At 33.2% G+C, this 26,450-nt stretch overlaps 2 protein-coding genes across 3 annotated transcripts in view; one reads left to right on the top strand and one right to left on the bottom strand.

Annotated features, from left to right (window-relative positions):
• Positions 1-1,102: 1,102 nt before the first annotated feature.
• On the top strand, positions 1,103-6,559 carry LOC146534327 (gustatory receptor for sugar taste 64a-like). Its single transcript, XM_085192758.1, has 8 exons — positions 1,103-1,283; positions 2,032-2,238; positions 3,006-3,110; positions 3,555-3,739; positions 4,055-4,224; positions 5,146-5,311; positions 5,938-6,027; positions 6,470-6,559. Exons 1-8 carry the CDS (start codon positions 1,112-1,114, stop codon positions 6,521-6,523), a joined length of 1,149 nt encoding a protein of 382 aa, XP_085048884.1. The 5' UTR covers positions 1,103-1,111; the 3' UTR covers positions 6,524-6,559.
• A 3,404-nt stretch (positions 6,560-9,963) lies between these two features.
• The window catches only part of 5-HT2A (5-hydroxytryptamine receptor 2A), a 67,189-nt gene continuing 50,702 nt past the window's right edge, over positions 9,964-26,450 (bottom strand). Inside the window, exons 6-10 of one of the 2 annotated variants that reach the window (XM_085193243.1) lie at positions 26,155-26,277; positions 23,464-23,604; positions 19,600-19,769; positions 18,348-18,474; positions 9,964-11,319 (exon numbers count right to left, since the gene is read on the bottom strand). In XM_085193243.1, coding sequence (XP_085049369.1) covers positions 11,130-11,319; positions 18,348-18,474; positions 19,600-19,769; positions 23,464-23,604; positions 26,155-26,277 — 751 coding nt within the window. In that variant the 3' untranslated portion in view covers positions 9,964-11,129. Of the gene's footprint in view, positions 11,320-18,347; positions 18,475-19,599; positions 19,770-23,463; positions 23,671-26,154; positions 26,278-26,450 lie in introns of both variants that reach the window. The other variant, XM_085193242.1, reaches the window with a different exon arrangement.

The following is a 26,450-nucleotide window of genomic DNA, read 5'->3' on the forward strand; positions in this document are numbered from 1 at the left end:
TTATTGTGAATGGACTTTTGTTTATTCTGTAATAATTTATTCCACAGATCAGTAACATCGACATTATTGCATAGAAAAAGTTCGATATATATTGGTAATTATTTTTCAGCTTCGAGCTGATTCCCGCATAACAGGGTAGGCAGAGAGAATCCTGAAAACGTGAGTATCAGTACTCTGCCCATATTTGAAATATTGCATGTCATAAGTGGAACTTAGAAGAATAAAAAGAAGAAGGGGAAATGGAAATAAATTATTATTTCTATTGATATCGAACTTACAACTGTTGGTAGTTGCGCGTTCACGTTGAGGCAGATACTGTTCTATTGTTTCATGAATAACCAATATTAAGAATACGAAGAAAAATATTGAAAATATGTAAAGAAAAAGATATAATCGGAGTCAGATTTGCCCATTGAGGCTTTAGTACCAATTCTAAGGAAGTAGAACTTAAAAACTTTTTCAAACTTTGCGGTATATGCATATTTGTTATGGAATTAACTAAAATTATATTTAGTTAGTTTGTATATTTTTTTCATTAAATACCTGCAATTTTTTATTTTTCGAATTCCATAACGGTAGGTAGGTAGAGTAAATGGCCTTGACAGACGGAGAAACGGGTAAAACATATTTTCAGTGAAGGAGCTTTTCATTTGTAGGGTATTTAATCTTAAAAGCTTCCACTTCGTTCCAGGTACAATGAAATCCAGTCGTAACAATGCACAAGGAAAACATCTTTAAGAATAAAATTCGTAAGCACGATGTAAGAAAATAACATAATTTAAGGCACAACTTTGTGTTTAATTTTTAATAAAATCTTATTTCAAATTAATAATCATGTAATAATTCCACACAGTAATAAATCACCAACTTACCTTAAAACCACCAACCCTACCAGGCCAGGGTCAAGAGTCTCATGACACCGTTTCTCAACTTCCACCTCATTTTCGAGATTTGAGTGTCGTAATGTCAAGCTTGGTTTGTTACCAGAGCGTACCATGAAAATAATTAATTTCCCCAGACGGAAATCGAACCCGCAACCGTTGCTATCCACAATTGTACACTGCGCCACGAAGACTAACAAAATGTATAATTTCAGATATTCCTACCAACTATGACTAAAATATTCACAATCGCTCGTTGGTTCGGTATACCAACGTATGGAGGAAGAATTGCATTTATCTGGTCTTTGGTACTGTTGGCCATGTTGATAATTATTGAAGTTGGAGCTATATGGAAGTTGGTGCGACTTCTAACTGGACACGCTGTTAATTCATCTGGAGGTGGTAAGTTATGTAATCGTTGACTGATTTTTTTTTTGTGGAATCCTGGGGGCTTTGCGTATTAAATGGCGGAATTTAACGCCGCCCTTTGCCTTGTTATCAGAGGGAGGAAATGAAAACGTGAAATATTTTGTTTCCTCGAGCGTAGATCGAACCCACAACTAGTCATGTTTACAGTCAAGCACTTGTGCCCCCTCGCCATGACGTGTCTCGAGAAAATATTTGTCAAAACGGAACGGAAATAGGAATTTAAATTCTTTTAAGAATTTTAATTATTTTTAAGATAAATTAGACCTAGAATTTGGGGCAGGAGGTAATGTCGGACGTGACCCTAATTTAAATCTTCAAATACGCAAAAGAAGTGACTAATAAAATGACAATCCAATTTATGAACCTTATTAAGCTCAAACGTAGCTTTACTTTATAATTGTAATATTAAAATGCTTACTTTTCTATCTACCCTAACATAATAAAGTAAAGTTAAAACTTTAATTGTTTGAGACGGTTGTGGGTTCGATCCCCACCCGGGGAAGTGTAATATTTAATTACGTTTATATTTCCATTCCTCGCTCTGATGTCGAGGCAAAGAGCGGCGTTGAGTTCTGCCACTCAACACGCAATGCTTCCAGAATTCAGAAGAAAGTGGGGAACCGAGTGCCTTGCCGATACTAGGTTCCCTCTGCCTACTCTGCTGTGTACGGGATACAGCTTATATAAGTAGTAATTTATCTTACCCAATTATCTTTAAAAGGTAACCTAACAGCTCGTTTATCTGGTTCAATCTTCTACGGGAATGCACTACTGTCTCTGATACTGTCCTGGAGAACTGTCAAGACTTGGCAGAGCCTGTCTTCGTACTGGTTGCAATCGGAGGTTCACAGCTTATACTTCGCCCCGGATGCCACTATAAGGAGACGAGTCATATTTGTTTCTATTTTCGTAGCAGTTTGTGCTATTGGTAAGTCATTTGGAATATTTATTCGTCAAAGATATGTGTAATAATTATTTTATGATTTAAAGCTTTACTTCTTTGTTTTCGTCATCCACACACTTTCTGCTCTTAATAAGCAGGATAAAGAAAATAGTGTTGAGTCCCACCGTTATCCACCTACCGTATAACATAAAAATTCTTTTCTAGCCAATTCCTATTGTCTTATCTTTCAATACTTTAAATCGCATTAAACTCACCTTCCTTAAATTTTCCTGTATGTAAATAGTACAAGATGCTTGGAGCGCTGTGTGAAATCGTTTCTGCATTTACCTACTAGATAAAACATCGCTTAGAGCATGCATGTTTCAATATATCATACAAATCCAAATGAATATGGATTTTTATTTCACAATTTACTTGAAAATTTTATAGATTTGACGAAATGGTGGAAAAGTGGCATGTCGTTTCTCTTAAGGTTTTGTTCGCCTTTTCCCCGGAGCCATAGCAGGAGAGGCAGAGGGAACCTAATGTTAAGGCACTCTTTTCGTCACCCACACTAAAATTTCGAGATTGTGCTTTCTCTATTAGAGCGGAAAATTGAAAATATCAAATACCATCATTTCCCCGAGTGGGGACCGAACCTATGACCGTTTCATTTACATTCAGGCGCTGTTCCACTGCGCCAAGGTGGCATCAACTTCTAATATAATATGCTTGTATTATACCTTATGAGGTAGTGGGTTCGATTCCCACTCGGGAGAGGGAAATATTTAAAATTATCTGTTTCGCTTTAGTGGAGCACATGTTAAGTATGATGTCCGCCACGGGCTTCGATTGTCCACGGGAAGAATATTTTCAACGATACATCTTGTCCTCTCATGGATTTTTATTACAACCCTGTAAGTAATAATTACTATTTCTTTATTTAGCACTTTTTCTCTTACTATTCCATTTTCATGTTATCAAAGGCATATTAAAATATTAGAAATAAAGTGAACTTACTTTTATTTTTAAATGTTTTTGAAATTTTATATTCCTAAATTTTATTTAGTATAACATATATTTCTAACTCAAAGTTAGACCTAAGTGTTAAGACACTCTTTTCTTCGCTTTCCGCCTAAATTCAAAACAAACCGTGTTGAGTGGGGAAGCGCAAAGTGTTTCTAGGACGGAGATTTCCTGTCTTAGAAACACTGAATTCATAATAATTTTGATTTTCAATTGAAAATTATGAATTCTTCTAAATAGACCACCATCATGCTTACAGCTTACATTGCATTGGTCCACAGAGACCCCTCCTAATTCAGTAGAAAAACTCATTTAAACTTACTTAATTTCCACAGACGAGTACACACTCTGGCTAGCAATACCAATATTCATTCTGAGTAAATCAGCAACAATCCTATGGAACTTTCAAGACCTGATAATCATTTTGGTAAGCATGGGCCTGGCGTCGCGTTACCACAGGATGAATTCCTTCGTCAAACTTGTTGTTAGATATGAGAAACGTGATAAGAGTGTTAAAAAGGTTAGTCTTGGGTAAGAATAATGTTACAATAAAAAGAATCGTGCTATATGATTCTAGTTGGACGAGGAAACCGTAAGTCTTAGGTCGTTAACAAGACAGGTTTTAGGTTCAATTCCTACTTGAGGAGATGAAATTTTAAATATTTGGATTTTTTCATTCTGGTTTCGAGGCGAAGCGCAGCGTTAAGTTCCGCCACTCAACACGCAATGCCTCCAGAATTCGGCGGAGTGTGTTAACACTATATTCCCTCTGCCTACCGGGATACAGCGGGATAGGCAACGTAATATAAGAAAATAATATAAAAATATTTTACAGGCCAAAATAGATTTCTACTATAAAATAAATATTTGGCGTAAAATACGTCGAGCGTATGTCAAGCAATCGGCGCTAGTGAGAAGAGTTGATAAGGAATTGGGTCCTCTAGTGTTGCTATCGAATTTGAACAATTTATATTTTATATGTCTACAATTGTTTTTGGGTATAGGGTAAGATTTAATTATTATTATTTTATATTACTTTAAAAAAATATTTATTAAAATAATAATTCTCGTAAGTAAATATCTAATTGGACCTCGTCGAAATACTTATACAGTTATTAATATTATTTAATTTTATTACTTAATTTATTTTTATTTGGTGCAGCGGCACGAGGGTGTGACTGTAACGCGACGGTTGGGTTCGATCCCCACATTTCTTCGCTCTGGAGCTGAGGTAAAGCGTTGCCTTGAGTTTTGCAACTCAACACGCAATGCTTGCAGAATACGGCAGAAAGTGGGGAACGGGGTGTTGTCTTAAAACTAGGTTCCCTCAGCTCAATCAGCGTGAAGCTGATTTTTATTAATATTAATTGTAATTAACTATAAGAGTTATTTAAAAAATACTGGAAAATTGCCTAGTAATACCTATTTAATTCCTTTATTATTTAAATGTAAACACTTATACGAGTCTAACTGGAACAGATTCTCAACTAAACGAGGCCCTCGCTTTGTACAGCAGTTATTATCGCTCAAGTAGCTTTCGACTTAACTACGATACTTAGAGACGTTATCAATTTAAATTAAATAAAAACACTTGAATATAGACAACTGTAATTAACAGTTTTTTAATATTAAACTAGAAAAAGTTATAAAATAAGAAAATTGTATATTGAGGCCAATTGTACTGCAGAGGCACAAGTGGGTCCGATCCTCACTCGAGGAAATTAAATATTTATTTAAATGTAAATACCCATTTCTTCACTCTGGTTTCGAAGCAAAACGCGGCGTTAAGTTCCGCCAACGTTTCGACGCTCAACACATGACACCTCCAGGATTCGGCAATAAATGGGAAACGGAATGTCTTAACACTACGTTCTCTATGTCTACCCTAATATAATTATTTTATAATATAATTATTTTATATTCCAGGCAACTAGATGGGACATTAATTAACTATATATACTACTTCTATTCCCTGGGCTGGTTACTCTTTCGAGCGTGCAGCGTGGTTCTTGCAGCGGCTGATGTGAACCTTCATTCAAAGCGGGCTTTACCTTTCTTGTATTCTTGTCCGAGTACGTCCGATAATATAGAGGTATGGTTTTTGTTTGCTTCATGTTATAATATTTCATATTTATATTTCACACATAGTAGGATAAGCAGAGGGAACCTGGGAACCCAATGTTAAGATACTCCGTTCTCCTTGAAGACACTTCCTTTCTCCATTTTTCTCCATTTTGTTTTTAAATAATAGAGTTATGTGTAAAATATTATTTACTATTTATTTATTTAGGTACACACGAGATCCCACATAAAGCAGGTTAGGCAGAGGTAACTCAGTGTTCAGACACTTCGTATCCAATTTTCCACCGAATTCAGGAGGCAGGTTGAGTGGCGCAACTCAACGCTGTGTCTTCTGAGTAGACATCGAACGTATAACCATCACCTTCATGGTTTCTATGAAAGGACATACAACATAGTAGACTGAGATCCCTGGACCCCCAGACCCACGTCATTTTAACGAAGCTGACATTTTGAGTATTATTAGTCTAATATATCATTAAGACTGTACACATACTTACTAACTTAAAAGTAGGGCACTGGGATCTTAGGTTATATTGAAAATCGTACTAAATCCGTAAAAACCCATATTTTATAACTTTTAAAAGCGCTCAGTTAAATAAAATATTACTTTTCACAAAGAAATTTTGAGGTTTTCAGATAAAAAGGCTTAAAAATCAATTAAGCCACGACGACGTGGTTTTAAGCGGGATGGGCTTTTTTTCTTTGGATCGGCAGAAGCTCTTAGAGGTTCGTTAAGCATTTATATACATTTAATGTTGTTTAAAGATACCTAATATAAAATTGTATTTCCTTAAAAACGTTTCTTCCTTACTGGTCTCGAAAATTTTAATGAAACAGTATACAGAAGGAATCTCGAGAAGTTAGTAGAATAGTGAAACTCAACGCCGCGCTTTTGCTCGTTACCAGAGCGAATAAATAGTAATATTAAATATTTCATTCCCTCAAGTGGGAATCGAACTCACAACGTGTTGCGTTTACAGGCACACGCTTGTGTCCCTGCGGCACGACTGGCCTCTACATCTTGAAGAAAAATATTAATATTATACCATTTTTAAGGGAATATTACAGTTTATTAATTCTTAAAACCAAAATTAAAAGAATTGTTATACTTCCAATTCATCAATATATTTTATCAAAAATAAAAAGATATATATTTTATAATTTTCAGGTTGCAGGTGCTATTGTAAAGTACGAACTAATACTAATACAATTTGATAAATAATTTTAATAAACAAAGTATGTTGGAATAAAAAACCTGTATTTTTTTACATTTTATATTAAGCACATGACGTTGAAACTAATGTAAAAAAGAAAAAATAATACGGAGTATTTAATCACTAAACTCAATACCAGATAAGGGACCCTTACTACCAAGAAACTGATAGACAACGGACAGGCGGATCTCCTTGGCGATGAAATTTGTCATGTGGGGGCACTAAGGGAGGTATTTTCGAAATTCCTACAGGAACGGGAAAAAACACAATTTTACTTGTTAATTACTGTTTTTAGATGTCTATAATAAAGTATTTTATAGAAGAAGGCTTATCATATTCGTAAGCTCTAATTCTGGCAATTATAAACATTATAATATATTGTAATAGAGATTGAGCCCGTAGTAGCCAGACCTTCTTTGTTTTATAAAGCCTGAAAGTTATTGTGCGTGTACACCCAACACCTGTAAGTACTATTAAGGAATGTGGATCTTAGGTGGTGAGTACCTCAGCAGTTATTTGGCAAATAGTGTGCAAAAAATAGTATCCAACTTTCTTTAAATTACAAAGCTCAATTTTTTTCATATATTCTTGATAATATTAGCGAAAGTTTAACCCCCTGCCAAACACTTCTAAACGCCAATAAATTACAAGCGCATGCAGATGCATAAAAATATAAGCTACTTTATCAAAATAGGTTCAGTCAGTTCATACTTGATATTTATTTCATCTTTATTTTATACATCCATATCAAACTTTATGTATGTGGGTAAAAAGTAAATATTTAAATTTTTATCTACGCCTCTTAAATACATATTTATGAATTTTGTTCTTCACTGTACAAAGGATATTCCTATCGAAACGTAACAAGATATGAAGGGATAAACCCTTTAGAAATTGAATTAACCTTTCTATCGTAAAACACTGATGCACAGAAATTTGTATCTTTTAAATATTATAGATCTTTAAAGCAGCTTTACGGTGTATCCCGTATAAAGAGGGAACCTAGTGTTAAAACACTTTGTTCTAAATTTTTCGAGGCATTGTGTGTTGAGTCGGGGAACTGGATGCTAAAGGCCTGTTGCCTTGGTAGGCCTTCGTTACCATAACGAAGAAATAAAAATAATAATTCATTCATAAAGATAAATAGTCCAAAATAGTTCTCTGAAATGTATTTCTATAAGAAATGTATGTACTCGTATATGTAAATTGGCTCTCATACGATCTTGGTGGTAAATATATATTTTATTTCCCTTTGTTTCCAATATAATAGAAATATATTTTCATTTTATAACCAACTTCATATTGAAAAGCTACATTTTCAATAAAAAAATATAGGCAATATATAAAATATAGATGTAGATTACGATAAAAATAAAGGTTTCCAGTTTCATCTCGATAAAATTGATTTAAGTGGAGATAGAAGTTACCCTCGAACGCCAACGACTGGATACTTGTGGACAAATTGAATAATTCTTTCTCATAAGTTATATATTATATTTTAATTTCACGATTTATCACTAACGAAGGATGAGAAAGGAACTTTAGGGAGGATTCACATTAGGAGGATGGGGAGAGGTTGGCACTATGATATGTTTCCTTCCTTAAATGTTGTGACCTGCGGTCTGTGTATAGAGTTCTTTTCATCTGTCCACTCATCGAACGTTTTCTTTCTCTAGTATTATCGATACTGTTGTCTCAAATGCGAAGTTAGGAGCCGAGAGCCGAGGTTTCCCGATGTGTCTCTTAACACTCAATTGTTTTTCTTATAAAAAATGTTTACTTTTTTTCTAGTTTTAAAACATATCGTTCCCATTAAGACACTTATGTTCCCTATTTTTATGTCAACTTTTATAATACTTTTCACGGGATCACAGATTTGGTTTCATAGGGTTCCTTTTATACTTGCCTGTGTAGAGATATTTCTAAATAAATAAAATATGTGAACGTCTGTTCATGCATCTTATATACAGCAGGCTACAGCGTGAAAAATCATAATATGATTTCCTCTGCTTATATAAAAATAATTCAATATAATTAAAAATATATATATAACCAAAACAAAGTCAATATTCCTTGACCTCTTTTTCTGTAGTTGCTTATTAGACTGCTTGTTATAAAAAAAAGTTAAAATATTAATTAATTCGTTCATATAAGATTTTAAGTGATTATTAAAATAAAAGTCGTAGAGTTTTTGAAAATATTTTTATTTTCATTCTACGTACATACATTCAACATATGTATGCAAAATACGACATTACTAATTGAACATCTTTCATCATTCTAGTGGATAGATACTAATTGCTATACAAATTTATTTACATTTTATTTATTGCATTTCCAATACACTTATATCGATAATAAATTATGTAATAATTAACTTAATGTTTATTAAATACCATTGAGACCAGTCGTGGTGCAGGGCTATAAGGGTACGCCCCCAAACGCGAAAGGTTATGGGTTCGATGCTCACTCGAGAAAAATTAAATATTAAATATGTTTATTTCCTCGCTCTGACAACGATTCAAAGCACGGCGCGGCGTAGAGATCCGCAACTTGGCACACAATGAGAGCAGTCGTTCCAGTCCGGCTTATAAGATACACAGACGTCACTCAACACGCAATACCTCCAGAATTCGGCGGAAAGTGGGGAATCTGTTCCCCACTAGGTTCCCTCTGACTACCCTGTTGTCTGCGGGATACAGCGTGAAGCTGATAAATAAATATATTTCATACTAACTGGGAAACATAGGAAAATAGTATAATGATAAAAATAAAAAAAATCGCTTAGTCAAACAACTTAAAAAATTAAGTCTTAAATTTCCTCTTTTCCCTGTATAAGATTTTATTGTATACTAGCGGACGCGCGCAGCTTCGCTTGCGTAATTAGGGGAGAATTCTAGAAAACCATGAAACACATGTTCAATTAAATATTTTTAAGAGTCTAAATTAAAAATTTTATAATAATCGGTGGCGTTTTAAAGATTTTTTCCATACAAAATTTCAACCCCTTATTTGCACCCTTAGGGGAAGAATTCTAGAAAACCATGAAACATGTGTTCAATTAAATACTTTTAAGAGTCTGAATTTCAAATTTTATAAAAATTGGTGCCGATTTAAATAAAATCTATACAAACTTTCAACCCCTAATTTGCACCCTTAGGGGGAAAATTCTAGAAAACGATGAAACACGTGTTCAATTAAATACTTTTAAAAATCTAGATTTCAAATTTTATAAAAATCGGTGCCGATTTCATTTTTTTTCCATACAAAATTTGAACCCCTATTTCACCCCTTTAGGGTAAAAATATTTCAAAATCCCTTCTTAGTGGATGTCCAGATTACGAAAGTAAACATCTGTCCAAATTTCACGTTTCTACCATCAGCGGTTACGGCTGTGCGTGCGTCTTACCTCAGTCAGTGAGGACAAGTCCTTTTATATATATAGATAAATAAATTCTATAAATTCTAAGCGCATTGGAGATATTGGCACAGCATTTGGCAGCCGAAACCTTACTGCTATTCAATTTATGTAATATAAATATTTGATATTTTCAAGGTCGTTCTGAACCCACAATCCACTGGACTATGTGGTTCAGTGGATTGTGGGTTCAGGTTCCATTCGGGGAAATAGAACTGTTCAGATATATAAAACTGTACTGTCTTTGTCTGCTTACTTAGCTGTACTAAAAATAGAAGTAAGAAAACTCTTCGATCTCTTCATAAATATATAGAAAGAAGTTAAATTTTTTAGAAGATTTGATCTTCACTAGACTAATTTCTAATAGCATATAGTACATATATTGTTTATTATATTTTATTACATACAGTTTTTAACGTTTAATAATTCGTTTTAATAGTAATCATTGCGTTAATATGTACATTTTCTTAATTCTTAAATATTTTAACATCATGTAATTAGATATTTTTTAAAATAAACTTAAAAGATATGATTTGTTAATATTTACAATAATAAATTATATCAGAAAGCCTATAAGAATAGGTAATAGTATTATTATTTAGAAAACCTATTTAAAAGTAAACGTACGGAGATTAGAACCCGCTCTTCCTGGAAACCGTCCGGAACCGGAAACAATGATTTCAAGGCGGGTTCAAATCTCACTAAAATCCCCACCGGTGCAAATGAAATATTTATTTAAATTTATATTTCCATTTCTTCGCTCTGGTGTCGAGGCAAAGCACGGCGTTGAGTTCTGCCACTCAACACACAATGACTCCAAAAATTCGGCAGTAAGTGGGGAACAGAGTGTTTTAACACTAGGTTCCCTCTGCCTACCCTACCGTGTGCGGGAAGCTATTAAAAAAAATTAACAACATTTCTAACAAATCTAATTCTTTGAACCTATACACATATATCTACACTTTTAACGAATTCAAATATACTAATGTACATTTTCAGAGAAATAATTGTATACAAATTTAATAATTATTAAACACCAATTATTAAAACACTAAGAAACAATTTCATTATGTTTTGGAGATATTCATACCTGAGCTAACTTATTAAAAAAATATAACTAATCTAAAATATTAACAAAATTAACAACAATTTCATAATATTGAGCATTAAAATCTTCTAAAAAACCTAAAATTCCACTAATACCTAACTTTAAAATCATTTAACTGCGTTTCTATGAGAACAGTTTCGGTAGTTTCCTGCGTGGGCGTGGTCGTGGGCATCACTGAAGGTCGCAGTGAAATGGCGAGAGGTAGTGCTGATCGAGCACAGAGTTGAGAGGCGCCGCGTGTCGAGCCAACCGATCTGTATCTGGTGCAACGGCCTCGTCTGTAATATAAACATTATTGGTCAAAGAAACCTGGGAACCTAGTGTTAGGACGCTCCGTTCCTGTTTCCTTCCGTTCCTCACTTTCACTTCCGTTCATTTCCTTTCCTCACTTTCCACTGAATTCTAGAGGTATTGCGTTTTGGGTGACGGAATTCAAATTGGCCACACCATGCTCCAAAGTGGGGAACGGAGGGTATTAACATTAGGTTCCCCCGCCTACCCTGCTGCTGATTTCTTCAAGAGGGAACCCCCAACCTATCACGTTTATAGTCACACGCTTGTGCCCCTGCACCACGACTGGCCGCTACCCCCAAGAATTTAAAAGAAAGAAAAATATATAATTAAATTGGTATATTACTTTGGGGCTAGACATCGAAATAAACTTCATTATATAATACAGGTTCTCCATGGGCAATGGGATGGAACAAAGTTTGTCTGTGTTCGCTGGTACCTAATTTAAAGTTGAGGTATTATTTTACTAAGTCATTACACAGAACTACAGTTTAAATGTACGATTCATTTATTTTACTGAAATTTAACTTTTAATAGGATTACTCGGTGAAATATTAATAATTTTGGATATTTTAATGAAATGATTTTTAAAATATTATAAAAAATGTGTTTTCTGTATCACGCTATTTCCCGCACACAGCAGGATAGGCAGAGGGAACCTTCCAAGCAAACTTCCTCGAGTGAGAATCGAAGATCGCACCCAAAACCTGTGTTTCCAACCCTACGCTTGTGCCTCTGCGCCACGGCTCCAAATAAAATTCTTAATTGTTTTTCATTAAAATACTTTTACAATTTAATTTTTTTATCGCAGAATTATTTACATTTATTTCTACAGATAAAGCGGGACTAGAATATCAAATAATCGCTTAATTTAGGCAATATTAGTCTAGACGTTTTCTTAAAGTGCTTCTAAGTACATTTAGAAGTAATTTTCATAATTTTACTGGATGATAATTTCTTAATAAGGCATTTACCAGAATGTGCTTAAAAGTTACCTTTAACTTCACTTCAAAATTAATATGACATGTTGAAATCTAGTCCATTATTCCCTTGCCAAAAGTAAATAATTTAAATTTAATTAAACTACTACACCGAATGACTTGAAATTTGAAAACTCATAAATATCCGGATGCTAAAGGCGAAGGTATTTAATAGAGAAAAAAATCGTTACAATTTTCTATCTGAATTTTATTTCATAAAATGAATGCAAACTTAAGTTTACCAACTTTTATTAGTTTTACTTCCCGTTGACTGGAAGTTTGAAATTGGTACGGAAGCCTCGAAAGGAGAGTCCGACTCGCACTTAACTGGTTTTTTCTCAACACAGCATTTAGTAAAATAGTGCAAAAATAAAAAAAATAAAGATACAGCTTCACGCTGTATCCCGCACAAGCACGGTAGGCAGAGGGAACTTAGTGTTAAGACACTCCGTTCCCCACTTTCTGCCGAATTCTGGAGGCATTGCGTGTTGAGTGGTAGAACTCAACGCCGCGCTTTACCTCGACACCAGAGCAAAGAAATGGAAATATAAACGTAAATAGATATTTCACTTTCTCGACTGGGAAAAAACTCAAAAAAACCAAAGAGACAGTGCAAAATTTTATTAATGAACATCGCCACGCAATTTTTGCTTCGAACAGAAATGTTTTATTCATGAATTATCATGAATTCATTAATTTAAATTCACCGACGGACCAAAATCATAGTTAAAAGCAATCACAGTTTAGCCTTGAGAAGAAATCTATTAATTAATCGTTTGAAGGAATATTCTGGTTATTAAAATGTACAATTACTAGTAATTGTTTGTAATTTGTTTGAAACCCCTTTGTGGCTTTTCAAGAATATGGCTTTAAATGTAACCTACATTTAAATATTGACGCCTTCGTAATAATAATGTAATTTTCATTTACGGAAATTATTAAAATTGTCTATGTTCATATTAACACTAGAAGTGCCGAAGATTGACACCCCCCTTGAACCACCGTCGTGACAAATTTGTCCCATTCTACTTATTATGTTGATTGTTGGTATAATACAAAAAAAATATTATTAAAATAATTCGTAAAATATGTAGACCATATTTAATAATCAATTCTTATTCTTTAACAAACATAAAAGTACCAAAAAATAAAACAAAAAGAAAGAATCAAATATTTCTAATACGTTCTAAGGTCGTGACAACTAACTGAATAACTCTTACAAAATTATAAGTTATTGAAATTAGTTAATATTATTATTAGGCCAAGTAATGCATTAATATATTCTTCATCAGTGATACATCACAGATGATTTATAACATTGCGTGGTAATGCCTCCAGAATTCGGCGGAAAATGCCAGCGGAGGCACTAGGTTCCCAGGTTCCCTCTACCTACCCTACAATTGCCCACATTTGGTATCAAGTGTTTTTCTGAAATTCAAGCCTAGCTTAGTCATCCTTTCATCTGATACCTCACTTGGACTAGCGGCAAAATTTAGTACTGACACCAATTTTACCACACTTTTCAGGCTATTATTTTTTAAGATTTATACATAAATGTATAGTTTTCAATTTTTTTCCTGTACTAGTACTATATGTAGATGCTAGCTGCCAAATTTCATAATTCTAAGTTAACTGAAAGTACCTTATTAATTTGATTCCCTTTATAGTGTCGAAATACATGTATTTTACTATATAAATAGTCATATCTTTTTTTAAGGGCGCTTTTTCAGGAAATCAAGGGACTGTAGATCGTCATATAGTTCATATTCATATACTCATATGAATATCAACTCGATTTCTCCAAGCATTCCTGAGATAAAGGCACAGACAGACGGATGGACAAAAAATGATCTTATAAGGGTTTTTTTTCCTTAAAAGCTACAGAACCCTAAAAACTTAGGCATTGACTGCTAAACCTACTATTTAATTTTTTTCCGCCCCCGCATTGCCCTTTCCCCTCCACCTCGTCCCCGAGGCATGAAAATATGTCAAATTATACCCTCAAATAATAAAATAATAATACACAAAAATGACCCAGCGGCAGTTCTAGGTAAATCTCATTTTTTTTCAAAAAGTATGACTGCTATAAAGTTATTTATATATTTAATTAAATAAAGGTGTAAAATTGGTAATAGTAAAAAAATTTAATCTACATAAATTAACAAATAAAAAAGTTATATACAATCAACCTTGTGTTTGGGTCAAAAATGGGACGGCGGCGCTTCTAGTGTTAATAGGATCTGCGTATTTCGAAATTTATTTAGCCAACAAACTAATTGCTATAAAATTTAAATGCCAAAAAGAATCACTAAAATCCATTTATAATTGACGCTGTAATTACATAACAAACAAAGTATGACAAGCAAATTCGTGGAAATGTTTCTAAACTCGACTTTGTCTTTTAAAACAAGGTTGTCCTTTTTTTAAAACTGATTTAAAAATTTCAATTAATGCTAGAACAATGCACTATTTTAATTTTTTTTTCAGTTTCACACTGTATCCTGTAATAAGCAGGGTACGCAGAGGATAGGCACAGACACTCTGTATTCCACTCCATCCATCCATTCCATTTTAAAAATATGAAATATTTCATTTCCCCAAGTAGGAATCGAACCCTTAACCAGCCACGTTTACAGTCACACGCTCGTGGCGCCACGATTGACCTCAAAACAAAATTTAATACTACTTGTACCAAATTTCTATAAATTGTATACAATAATTCACTATTGAATCGTTAGTCATAATTACATATAGAAACCATTACAACATCAATTGCTATTCACATATAATAGAATTATATGTAAATTAGCTATAAATATTGCAATACTAATTATCATACACGTTCATATGGAAACAAGAGCTTCATTAAGCTGTGTAATTAAAACATTACGTTTATTCTTTTTCATAAAAGGGTTAGAAATTGTATTTTATTTATATACTTTCTTTTATGTATATAAAGCAGAGGCAGAGGCAGAGGGAACCTGAAATTCTAGTGCTAAGATACCCCGTTCCCATAAAGACACTTCCGAACAAATGAATATTTTTAACATTTTTATGTGTGTTTATGTGTTATTCCATTGTTAGGAAAGAAAAATACTTATTTAGAAAACGTATAAAAATTTGGACGGTTTCCAGGAGAAGCGGGTTCGAGTCCCGCTACGTTCAAAATATTTTATACGTTTCTTAAATAAGTACAAATTAATATATTTTGAATTTTTATTCCTTAATTAAAAATTAAAGATGGCATAACCACAAATCCTATACAAAAACTTGAAGTCAAGGATATTGGAAAAAAAACCACACTGAATTCAACCCTAACAAAAGTCTTTCTAATTCAGAACGCGTTCTAATTAAATTAATTACCATTTATTTAACCAAGTCACCGTTTAATCCTTAGAAAATGCCTGAAATGGCTAAATCCCAGTGGTAAAGTTGGTAAAATAGTCTATTGGGCAACATCTGAGTCCTTTGAGGGTAATACAGTATGTGGTCAACGACGCAACAACGAAGTTTGGATAAGTAAACAATCTAATCTAATTGGTCTTTTACTAAAATGTGGATAATTGAAGAATACAATTGGAGAAAAGAAGTACTGGTTCAAGCTTTAGCTTTCAATGTAAACAGAGGTGAGCTATAAATTTGAGGTGTATGTGTTTGCCTGCTTGTGGCATCGTATCTCTTAAATGGGTAAACCGGTTTTGAATTAGTTTTTGTTTGAAAAAGTGATTTTAACAAAAGTATTCTTAGCTAAGATTCAATAAAATGTGTCAAGATCGTCAGCTTTTTTCTAATTGAGGAAAGAATCTTTATAACACGGTTCGATACCCACTCGAGGAAATGAAATATTTAATATTAACTTTTCTTAACTCTGGTGTCAAAGCAAAGCGCGGCGTTCATTTCCACCACCCAACATGCAATGCCTCCAAATTATACCGAAAAATGAAGAACGGAGTGTCTTAACACTAAGTTCCCTCTGCCTATCATGTGGAATGCGGGATACAGTGTAAAAGTTAAATAAAAAACACCTAATTATCCTTTAAATCCCAATCCATGCAATATAAACGAAACACTTATAAGAAAACATTACTTCATAATACAAATTTCCCTCTTAGAATAATTTTATTTCTTCAAAAACATCGCCGAGAGTAATTCTTCACCAAAACAATAGGATGCAAACTAGAACAAGTTTCGACAAACAATTGTACTATATACAGAAAGCTTGAAGATATCTTCATTTGAAAGCACTCTCTAAATAATTTCTCAGAGATTGTCACAACGTATTCTTTAGTGTTTTAAAAATTTATCATTACTTTAAATTGGCTTTACGTTTTTTCCTGTAAAGCAGGGGAAACTTAGTGGGAACCTGGGATGAGACATTCCATTCTCATAAATATCACCTGTGGTGTATTGAGTGGCGGAATTCAACGCTACGCCTTGTTTATCAGAGCGGAGAACAGAAGATAATAGACAAACCCACAAACATCTCGTTAAGAACCAGACGCTATACTACTTTTAGCTTCACGCGGTATCCCTTACATACCAGTATTTGCGGGATACGAAGGGAACCCGTACAAGCCGTATCTGAAGCGTGAAATGTAATTTGGCAATAAGTTCTTTTCGAAGATGCCAACTTTCAACCTTTAATTAAGAGCTACTAGCTAGTTAAAAAACTTAAATAAGGACAAATTAAAGAATATATTTCTTAAGCAGCAAATTTAAAGGAAATTCAGAACGTGGAAAAACGTATAACTTCAGAATAGGGATGTTATTTATATTAACACTAGCGGACGCGCGCAGCTTCGCTTGCGTTTTTAAGGGTGAATTCTAATAACCCATGAAACATGTATTCAATTAAATATTTTTAAGAGTCTAAATTTCAAATTTTATAAAAATCGGTGGCGATATAAAGATTTTTCCATACAAACTTTTAACCCCTTATTTGCTCCCTTAGGGGGTGAATTCTAGAAAACCATGAAACATATGTTCAATTAAATATTTTTAACAGTCTAAATATCAAATTTTATAAAAATCGGTGGCGATTTAAGAATTTTCCCATACAAACTTTCAACCCCTTATTTGCACCCTTAGGGGGTGAATTCTAGAAAACCATGAAACATGTGTTTAATTATATACGTTTAAGACTCTGAATTTCAAATTTTATAAAAATTGGTGACGATTTAAAGAAAACCTATACAAATTTTCAACCCCTTATTTGCACCCTTAGGGGAAGAATTCTAGAAAACGATGAAACACGTGTTCAATTAAATACTATTAAAAATCTAAATTTCAAGTTTTATAAAAATCGGTGTCGATTTAAATTTATTTCCATACAAACTTTGAACCCCTATTTCACCCCTTTATGGTTGAAATTTTTCAAAATCCCTTCTTAGTGGATGTCCAGATTACGAAAGTAAACTTTTGTCCAAATTTAACATTTCTACCACCAGCGGTTACGGCTGTGCGTGCGTCTTACCTCAGTCAGTGAGGACAAGTCCTTTTATATATATAGATTAGCATCCCTTTAATTCGTTGTTTACGATTTTCATAAAGCGAAAATTATTCTCATTAGGCGGAAAATAAACAGTTCGCTGTTGCATATTTTAGGGTGTTAATTGTGTTTTTATTTCACAGTATTTATCCGAGGCCGTCATGGCATAGGCACATGCGTGGAACTGGGTCGTGGGTTCTATCTCCAATCAGGGGGAATGAATTATTATTTATACATATTTTCAGCTTTTCGCTCTGGTGCTTTGCTAAAAATGTGGCGTTATGTTCTGCCACTCAACACGCAATGCCTAGAAAATACGATGAAAAGTGAGGAACGAAGTGTTTGAATAATAGGTTCCCTCTGGCTACTTAGGTTATAATTTAAGATAAATAAAATTTTTAAATATGAAACATTAGATTAAGGAGTCAAAAAAGCTCACCAAAACAGAAATTCCCGAAATTTTTACGAAATTTCTCTTTTTTTTTCATAAAGTCGAGAGAAATTTTAAAAGTAAAGTATGTATTGCATGTAGTATTCTAAGATTTACCTGCTACAGTGACATCTCAAGAGGCGGAGAAAAGCCGCCCTGAACGTCCTGTTGAACACTGTGTAAATGATGGGATTGATGGTAGACGAGACATATCCTAGCCACAGACAAATATCCACCACGTGTTCTGTAACAATAATATATATTTAATTTATCTTTTATCAATTATTGATGTGTCATACAAGAAAATATTGTGTGCTTAAGCTTTACTCTATAGCTTCCCGCAAGTAGGCCCCTTAGTGTTAAGACACTTCGTTCCTGACTTCCTGTCCTGAGTTCCTGACTTAATTATGGAGACATTGCGTGTTGAGTAACGGAACTCAACGCCGCGCTTTGCCTCGATACCAGAGGGAAGAAATGAAAATAATTCATACTTTCCAGAAAGACTGCCAACCACTGCGTGATTATAATCTCGTTAAATTAGTTATAATATTTGTCACCATAAGTTTAGTGTTAAATGGAGTTAAGCACGATATCTACCATCTTGTTTAACTGAACGATCATTCGCCAACGACTCTGGACGCCGGCCAACGCAATTAAAACATTGTTATTAGGTAAAATTATTTTTATTTCACTTTACAAACAACCAGGTTCTTTAGCTTCACATATTGTGCGCTCTGTATCCTGCATTTAGCAGGATAAAGAGTGATAAAACACTCCGTTCTCCAAACACAGTCCAATTTCAGACATTACCTATTAAGGAGTTTGAGCATTCCTTATTTAACGGAAATATAAAGTCATAAAATACTCCGAATAAGAATTGAACCTACAACTGTCATATTTACACTCAAGGCCTATCTAATAAATTAATGAAGAACAAATACAAGCAAACGAAGATAACAAATGAACATTGTCTAAAGAAAAATATTTTCTGATGAAGACCATCTCCGCTGCATTGTGGCCACAAAACGTATTCAACTTGGAACTCCATAAAGATTTCGGTTTGGAAACCATTAAAACTTCTAATACAAGAGTTAAATTAACATTTTGGATGGAAGCTGAGCGATCTGTTCCAACGTAATTAAGTTCTTCGCATTCGTCAAACATTAACGTGATGGGTCGGCTTCTGACTTCTTTGTTTCTTTTGTTTTTTTTACTTTAAAAATTGTTTTTCTTTTGTTTTTTTTTTATTATTTCTTTCTTTTATATTATTATTGGGCTTGGATTCAATTCGGTAGATTCTCTCTGCCCTGCCAAAATCGAAATAAAGCCTAAACTAAAAAAAAACATAATAATTTATTTTAACTCATACCTGGTACTATACAGCCTGGACACGAAGCAAAGAGTATATTCAAAAGGAAGAACGGCGCCCAGCACAGCACGAAGGTGAAGAACACGAGGCCCAGCACTTTAGTCGCCTTTTGTTCGTTCGCAACAGCGTTGGCTGACATGGACCTGTCTTTTTTACGATTGGCGAGGAATCTGTAACAAGGATTTCGTTTAAATTTAATTTTATTATATTATAATTTTTTTTATTAAAAGGTAAAAAAGAATAAATAATAATTTTGATTTAATTAACTTTATCTACCCAATGTACCTGTCACTCTATGTATACACCAACCAATACTTATTTCCTTCAAATTCAAAGATAAACAATAAGCCCTTAAATGCTGTTATCTTATTTTAACAAATCAATTTCCTTTACATTCTCGACGATGAAGACGAAGATGACTTCTCCAAAAACAATTCAACTTTGCAATTAAAGTTACTCACACAGAAAATTTACTATTTTAAAAAAGATCCATCTACCCGAAGTTCCCAAACTTTGAAGTTACGTCACATTCTTTTTTAGAAAAGAAAGTGAAAATAAGTTTTAATATCAAAGGACGTACTATGATATCCTTATCAATATTTTTTTAGCTTCGCGCTGTATGACGCGCTTGGCAGGGTGGGCAGAAGAAAACCTAGAATCCTAGTGTTAAAACACTCTGCTCCACTTTCTGCCGAATTCTGGAGGCATTGCGTGTTCTTCAGCGGAACTGAACGCCACGCTATCCTAAATATAAAAATAATGAGGATATAATCGTTTCCTCGAGTGGGAATCGAATCCCAAACCTGTCGCGCTTACAAACACGTGCTCCTGTGCCACAACAAGCGTCTATCATTCAATATTTGTTTTTACAATATACTATTTGCATATGTAATAAGTATTTAATTGCAGCATTGCAGCTTATAAGTTGCACTTAATACTAACACTGCTTAAAATTTCAATATGATGCAAAGTTTTCGTATATGAAATTAAGTATTAACTTATAACTTTCATGAATACTGTAAATAGTATCAGATTTGTTAAAACTTTGCATTGATACTCCTGTGTTAATAACAATTCTGTGTTTGGTGGACGTAGATTCAATCCCCATTCAGGGAAATGATAATTTTATTATATTATTTTTATATTTAAGACATAGCGTGGCGTTTAGTTCCGCCACTTACAATATCTCGAATTCGAATGTAAACAAAAAACTTTTTGTTCTTGAATTGACGTTCTTTCTTATATGGACAAATAAGGTAAGTCTGAAAAAAACGGCGTCGAGGCTGTTGTGACACAGTAGCACAAGCGTGTAAACGCTGTAGTTGTTAGTTCGATTTTCTCTTGGGGAAAGTAAAATGTTTAATATTTTTATCTTTTTTTTTTTGTAACGAGGCAAAGCGTGGCAAATGTTACTACAAAATCTGTGCATAAGTGCCAATATACTTACGAATTACATATTTTTATAAATAAATTAATTAATCAAACCAGTACATCAACGAGCACAATATTTCAACTCGATTTAACTTTGGCCAAAGTGTATTTATAGCTAGAAGAACCTCATATATTTTTACTAATGGCTACTAAATCATTTGCTTGATTACATAGAACTAAATACAGCACAAGCGTGTATGTACCCTTTTCAAATTGATTTATTGACAATAACTAAGGAACTTTAAATCGAAATTTATTTAAGTCGTATAACTAAGGGTACCGTGACATATGTGGTATACAGTACGAAGCTGAATAAAAGAACCGGCCAAGTGTGAATCGGATTGGTGCACGAAGGGTTCCGTGCCGCTACTTTTAAAAACGATAAAAATGAAAGATTGTGTTTGTTATATGGGTATATAAGATTGTGTTTGTCACGATGTACTCTTTGGGTAAGGAACCCTAAAATAAAAATTAAAAGCCACTAAAACAACCCTACCCTCATAATCGTATCCACGAAATATTAAAACAACGTTAACTACTCGCTTTGCGGTTATATTCGCCCAGAGATTCATAAATTAGAAATTTGAATGTTTATAACATTTATTTTATTATTTAAAACGTTATAGTCTTATGGTCTTAAGAACAATTGCTTGGAAGTATGAAATATAATATTTAGTAGGTAATGTAGAGTGAACCTAGTGTTATGACACTCTGTTCTACCCTTCCTGCTCGAATTCGAGACATTGCGTATATGATCAGAGCGGGAAAATTAGACATTTTAATAAAAATATACTTTATACTAAACAATTTATATATAATAATTCCCCCAATTGGTAATCGAATCCCCTAACATCGCGTTTAGAGTTTATTTTACTTCGCCACAATGGTAAATAATATGCGAACTAACAAACACCTACATTTTTCATATAAATATTCATAATATAACATATATCAAAATATTCCAATTTCGTTCGCTACGTAGACAGGTTATTCAAAGCGACGTCAATCTTGAGGGATATTGAGTGTAACATGTGCCTGTTGCTCTTAATTACTGGTTCTAACATGTAATTTATTCAAATATTAGAACATGATTGTAAACAAGTATTTATTTAATTTTCACGCTATATGCTATGTATCACGCACGAGTAAACTAGTAGAGTAGACAGAGGGAATTTGGGAACCTAGTGTTAAAACATTCTTTTCTCACTACGAATTATGAAAATTATGATATATTATTCTAGTATATAGCAGAGAAAGCAAAAAAACTTAGTGATTTATTTTTAGCTTCTTCCTGTATCCTGCACCTAAACGAATCTAGTGTTAAGACACTACGTCGCGTTTAGTCACACTCTTGACCACTGAGCCACGAAGGCCTCAATAAACAAATAATCTATATATATAAAAGGACTTGTCCTCACTGACTGAGGTAAGACGCACGCACAGCCGTAACCGCTGGTGGTAGAAACGTGAAATTTGGACAAAAGTTTACTTTCGTAATCTGGACATCCACTAAGAAGGGATTTTGAAAAATTTTAACCCTAAAGGGGTGAAATAGGGATTCAAAGTTTGTATGGAAAAAAATTTAAATCGGCACCGATTTTTATAAAATTTAAAATTTAGATTTTTAAAAGTATTTAATTGAACACGTGTTTCATGGTTTTCTAGAATTCACCCACTAAGGGTGCAAATAAGGGGTTGAAAGTTTGTATGGAAAAATCTTTAAATCGCCACCGATTTTTATAAAATTTGAAATTTAGACTCTTAAAAATATTTCATTGAACACATGTTTCATGGGTTATTAGAATTCACCCTTAAATACGCAAGCGAAGCTGCGCGCGTCCGCTAGTATTAAATAATCTTGATAAATTGAACTATTCAGAAAAAATATTTATCATTTCTTCAAGATTTTCACTAGAATGCTATAGGAATTTAAATTATTGAAATGGTTCATGTTTGGAAGAAAATATTTAAGAAATACTTGTAGAATTCATTCGAACAAGCAATGTAGTTGTCATTGCAGTATCACATAATTATATAAATCCTTTTTTATTATTAAAAATAACTAAATATTAAGTTATTATTATTTTCTTTTACTTCACGCTGTACCCTCATAAAGCAGGGTAGGCAAAGTTGACTTAATAGATTGATTGTTAACATTGAAGAGATAGATCGGTATTGGCGGAACTAAACGCCGCGATTACACTCAGATGCTCTACCATGATTGACCTTAACAATTAATTGTGACACTGACTAAATATTATGAGAAAAAGTTACTTGCCTCATACATGAAAAGACTTAAAAAACCTAAGCGGAACTTCAAACTTCAAACTGTAGGCATCCCTGAACTTTATAAGTGGAAGGAACCTGGGAACCTAATGCTAAAATACCCTGTTTCAAGTAGCCAATGCGTTTTCAAGAAACTCAAGTCAATACCTCAAAGTCAAAGCATTCGGTGCTGCCAAAGATATTTTCAAAGGTTTCAGCCTGGCCCGCCTAGTTTCAGCAGCTATACTGGGTGGAGTCTGCGTAGCCACATCTCGACCTCGTCTGGAGGAGCTGGATCCTGTTCCATTGCTGCAACCGTTCATATAGCTCAGTTGAGGATGGGATACACTCATACTTATTTTATTACGTTGTGCTCTGTAACAAGAAGAAATGTATTTAGAATTTTTTTTTACAATTAGGAAATTAATTTTGGTTAGAAAATTGTATTAATTTTCTTATAGAGTTCCGTACATAAATTAATTTTTAACAAAAAGAAAAACCGACTTCTAACAACGAACTAAAAAGTGAAAATAAAGATTTTAGAATTTTGAAGTCGGTGTCAAATCTAATTACTAAGCCTTTTTGTTTTACTTTGCAGTTAAAAGTTATAAGGTAACAAACATAAAAAAAAAAATTAAAAAAAAAAATACAGTCGAATTGATAACCTCCTTTTCTTACAGAAGTCGGTTAAAAATTAGCAAGTTGAAGCGTATATATATAAATAAAAGCAGGATATTTTTTTTAGCTTTTAACAACATTATAATGAATTTATTATTGTATGAGATTTACATAAATTATATCAACGGCTATTATGAAAATCCTTTAGAAATATAAGACAACAAACTCGTATTACATATTTAAATATCAATCGTTTGAATTTCCACTAAATTACCTTTAAAATAACACTCTAGTGTAATTTAACGTTTGAGAGTACTTCAAAAGATCAAAGCTTGAACAAATAAAACATAATAAAAATTACGTTCACAAAGAGGTTATAAATAGCTTCAATTGTTTGATTAAAAATGTTTGAACAATAAAAAAAACAGTAAATAAACAGTTAATTTAAAGAAAAATTAAACTTAAAATGAAATGTATTAAAAAAAAAATATTATTCTTTTTGTATCATTCGAGTTTAAATAGACAAACTAATTGTGGGTTCGATTTTTACTCAAGGCAATGACTAAATTTTTATAATAACCCGTCCAATGGAGAATTAGACTCACGCACAAAGAGTTCCTTATCACCTTTCAACCTCAACCTTTAAATATTTATTTTATTCTGTTCTTTTTGTATTCATTATTACAGCGGTGAAACAGAAATGCATCACTGTGAAAATTTCAACTTTATAAACATAATCATTGTTCATGAGATATAGCCTGGTGGTGACAGACGGACAAACAGATAGATAGCAGAGTCTTAGTAATATAAGGGTATATCTAGACACACTATGCCTGCTAGTGTAGTGGTTAATAGCTCTGATATATGCAGGTTTGAATTAGTCCTTTAGATTCTTACCAAGATAATATATGTACATAAAACCCATCAACTCTGACTAGAACCATAATTTATCATTTATATTAAGAAAATTGTACAATATCCTCTTAGTTTTAATTGTACAACTATATATGTATAGAACTTGTCTGATTATAGTTAGTATTACATCAATAACGTTGATTAATTGTAGTAGTATGTAGAATAGAATTAATGATTTTGACCTGCTTCGTTCACTTATATATACTCGTATGATATCTACTCTAGTAGTTCAATACGTTCCAGACGGCTTCAACATATATCTTTACTATTTTATATTTATTTTAACTTATTATAGCAGGGTAGACAGAGGGAACCTGGGAACCTAATATAAAACACTCTGTTCCCATTAAAACGCTTCCGTCCTCCACTTTCCTTTGAATTCTGAAGGCAAATGAAAATATGAAATATGTCATTTCCTCGAGTGGGTATCGAATCTCAAGAAACTTATTTAAAAGCTCTTTTTTATAAGTAGGTAAATAAAAATTAAAAATACAAGTATACACTATGTATTCTTATACTTGTATAAAAGCTTACGGCGGCCTCGTGCTCGTGCATAACGGTAGCCCTAAATGGTGTATTTTATTGAGAAGAAATATTAAAATTTATTATTTAATGGGAGCTAATATGTGAAATACTAGAGACCCTTTCGCCTTCAACCGAAGGGTTATCCATAAATAATAAGTAGCATATGATTTTTTAACATACTAGTATTATAAATGTGAATGTAAGTTAGTTTGTTACGCTTTCATATCAAAACTACTGAATCGATTATCATGAAATTTTGTACACATAGGAGTAGGTATATTTAGAGTTTTAGAAACAACATAGAATATTTTTTTTTTAAGTCGACTGCCCCAATAATTTAATTTCACCAATAATTTTAAGTTTTATTATTACATTTTTTTTTATTTTGAAATAACTAAAAAAACTATTTTCTACTTTTTATTTTTTGTTTTTTTTATTCTATTATTTTGTAGACACAATTATTTTCAATTTTATCTTCAATCTTATTTTTAATCTATGTACTTATTCGAAATTAAATCACAGGACTAAGTAAATCCTTCTTGGTTAAAATACAGAAAATTCTCACAGTCTTCTGTTTATCTTAGCACAGCACTGCATCAGACTGTAAGTAAACACAACTATTTACACTCGAGGATAAACTATTTTCATTTCCTATCTCTGATAGCAAGACTAAGCACGACGTTAAGGCTACAATACCTAATGCCTAATGGAACTGGGTGGGAAGTGGGAAACGCAAGGTTCCTTCTATCTGTCCAGCTATGCGGGAAAAAGCGTGAACCTGTCTAAATATCATAATCTTACCGTGAAGTAGATGTAACACGCCAGGTCAGTTGTCTGGACACGCTAGGTGACAGATCAGGAGAGCTCCTGGCGCCCAGCCGCCTCACACATTGTAATGGCCCGTTATCGTAGCCACCGCATTGCCTAAGAAACAATGGATTATTATAGTCATTTTGTGTAAAAAAAATAATAGAAGCAGTGGTGGCGCGTAGTGACTCAGGGGCACAAATGTGGTTATGGGTTCGATTCCCACTCGGGGGAATAAAATATTTAATATTTTCCTTTGAGCCAGAGCGATCTGGTAACGAGGCAAGGCG

Source organism: Heliconius melpomene, chromosome 11 (genome assembly GCF_056956725.1).
Source record: "Heliconius melpomene rosina isolate 202511_hmr_F chromosome 11, ASM5695672v1, whole genome shotgun sequence".
NCBI classification, from domain to species: domain Eukaryota; kingdom Metazoa; phylum Arthropoda; class Insecta; order Lepidoptera; family Nymphalidae; genus Heliconius; species Heliconius melpomene.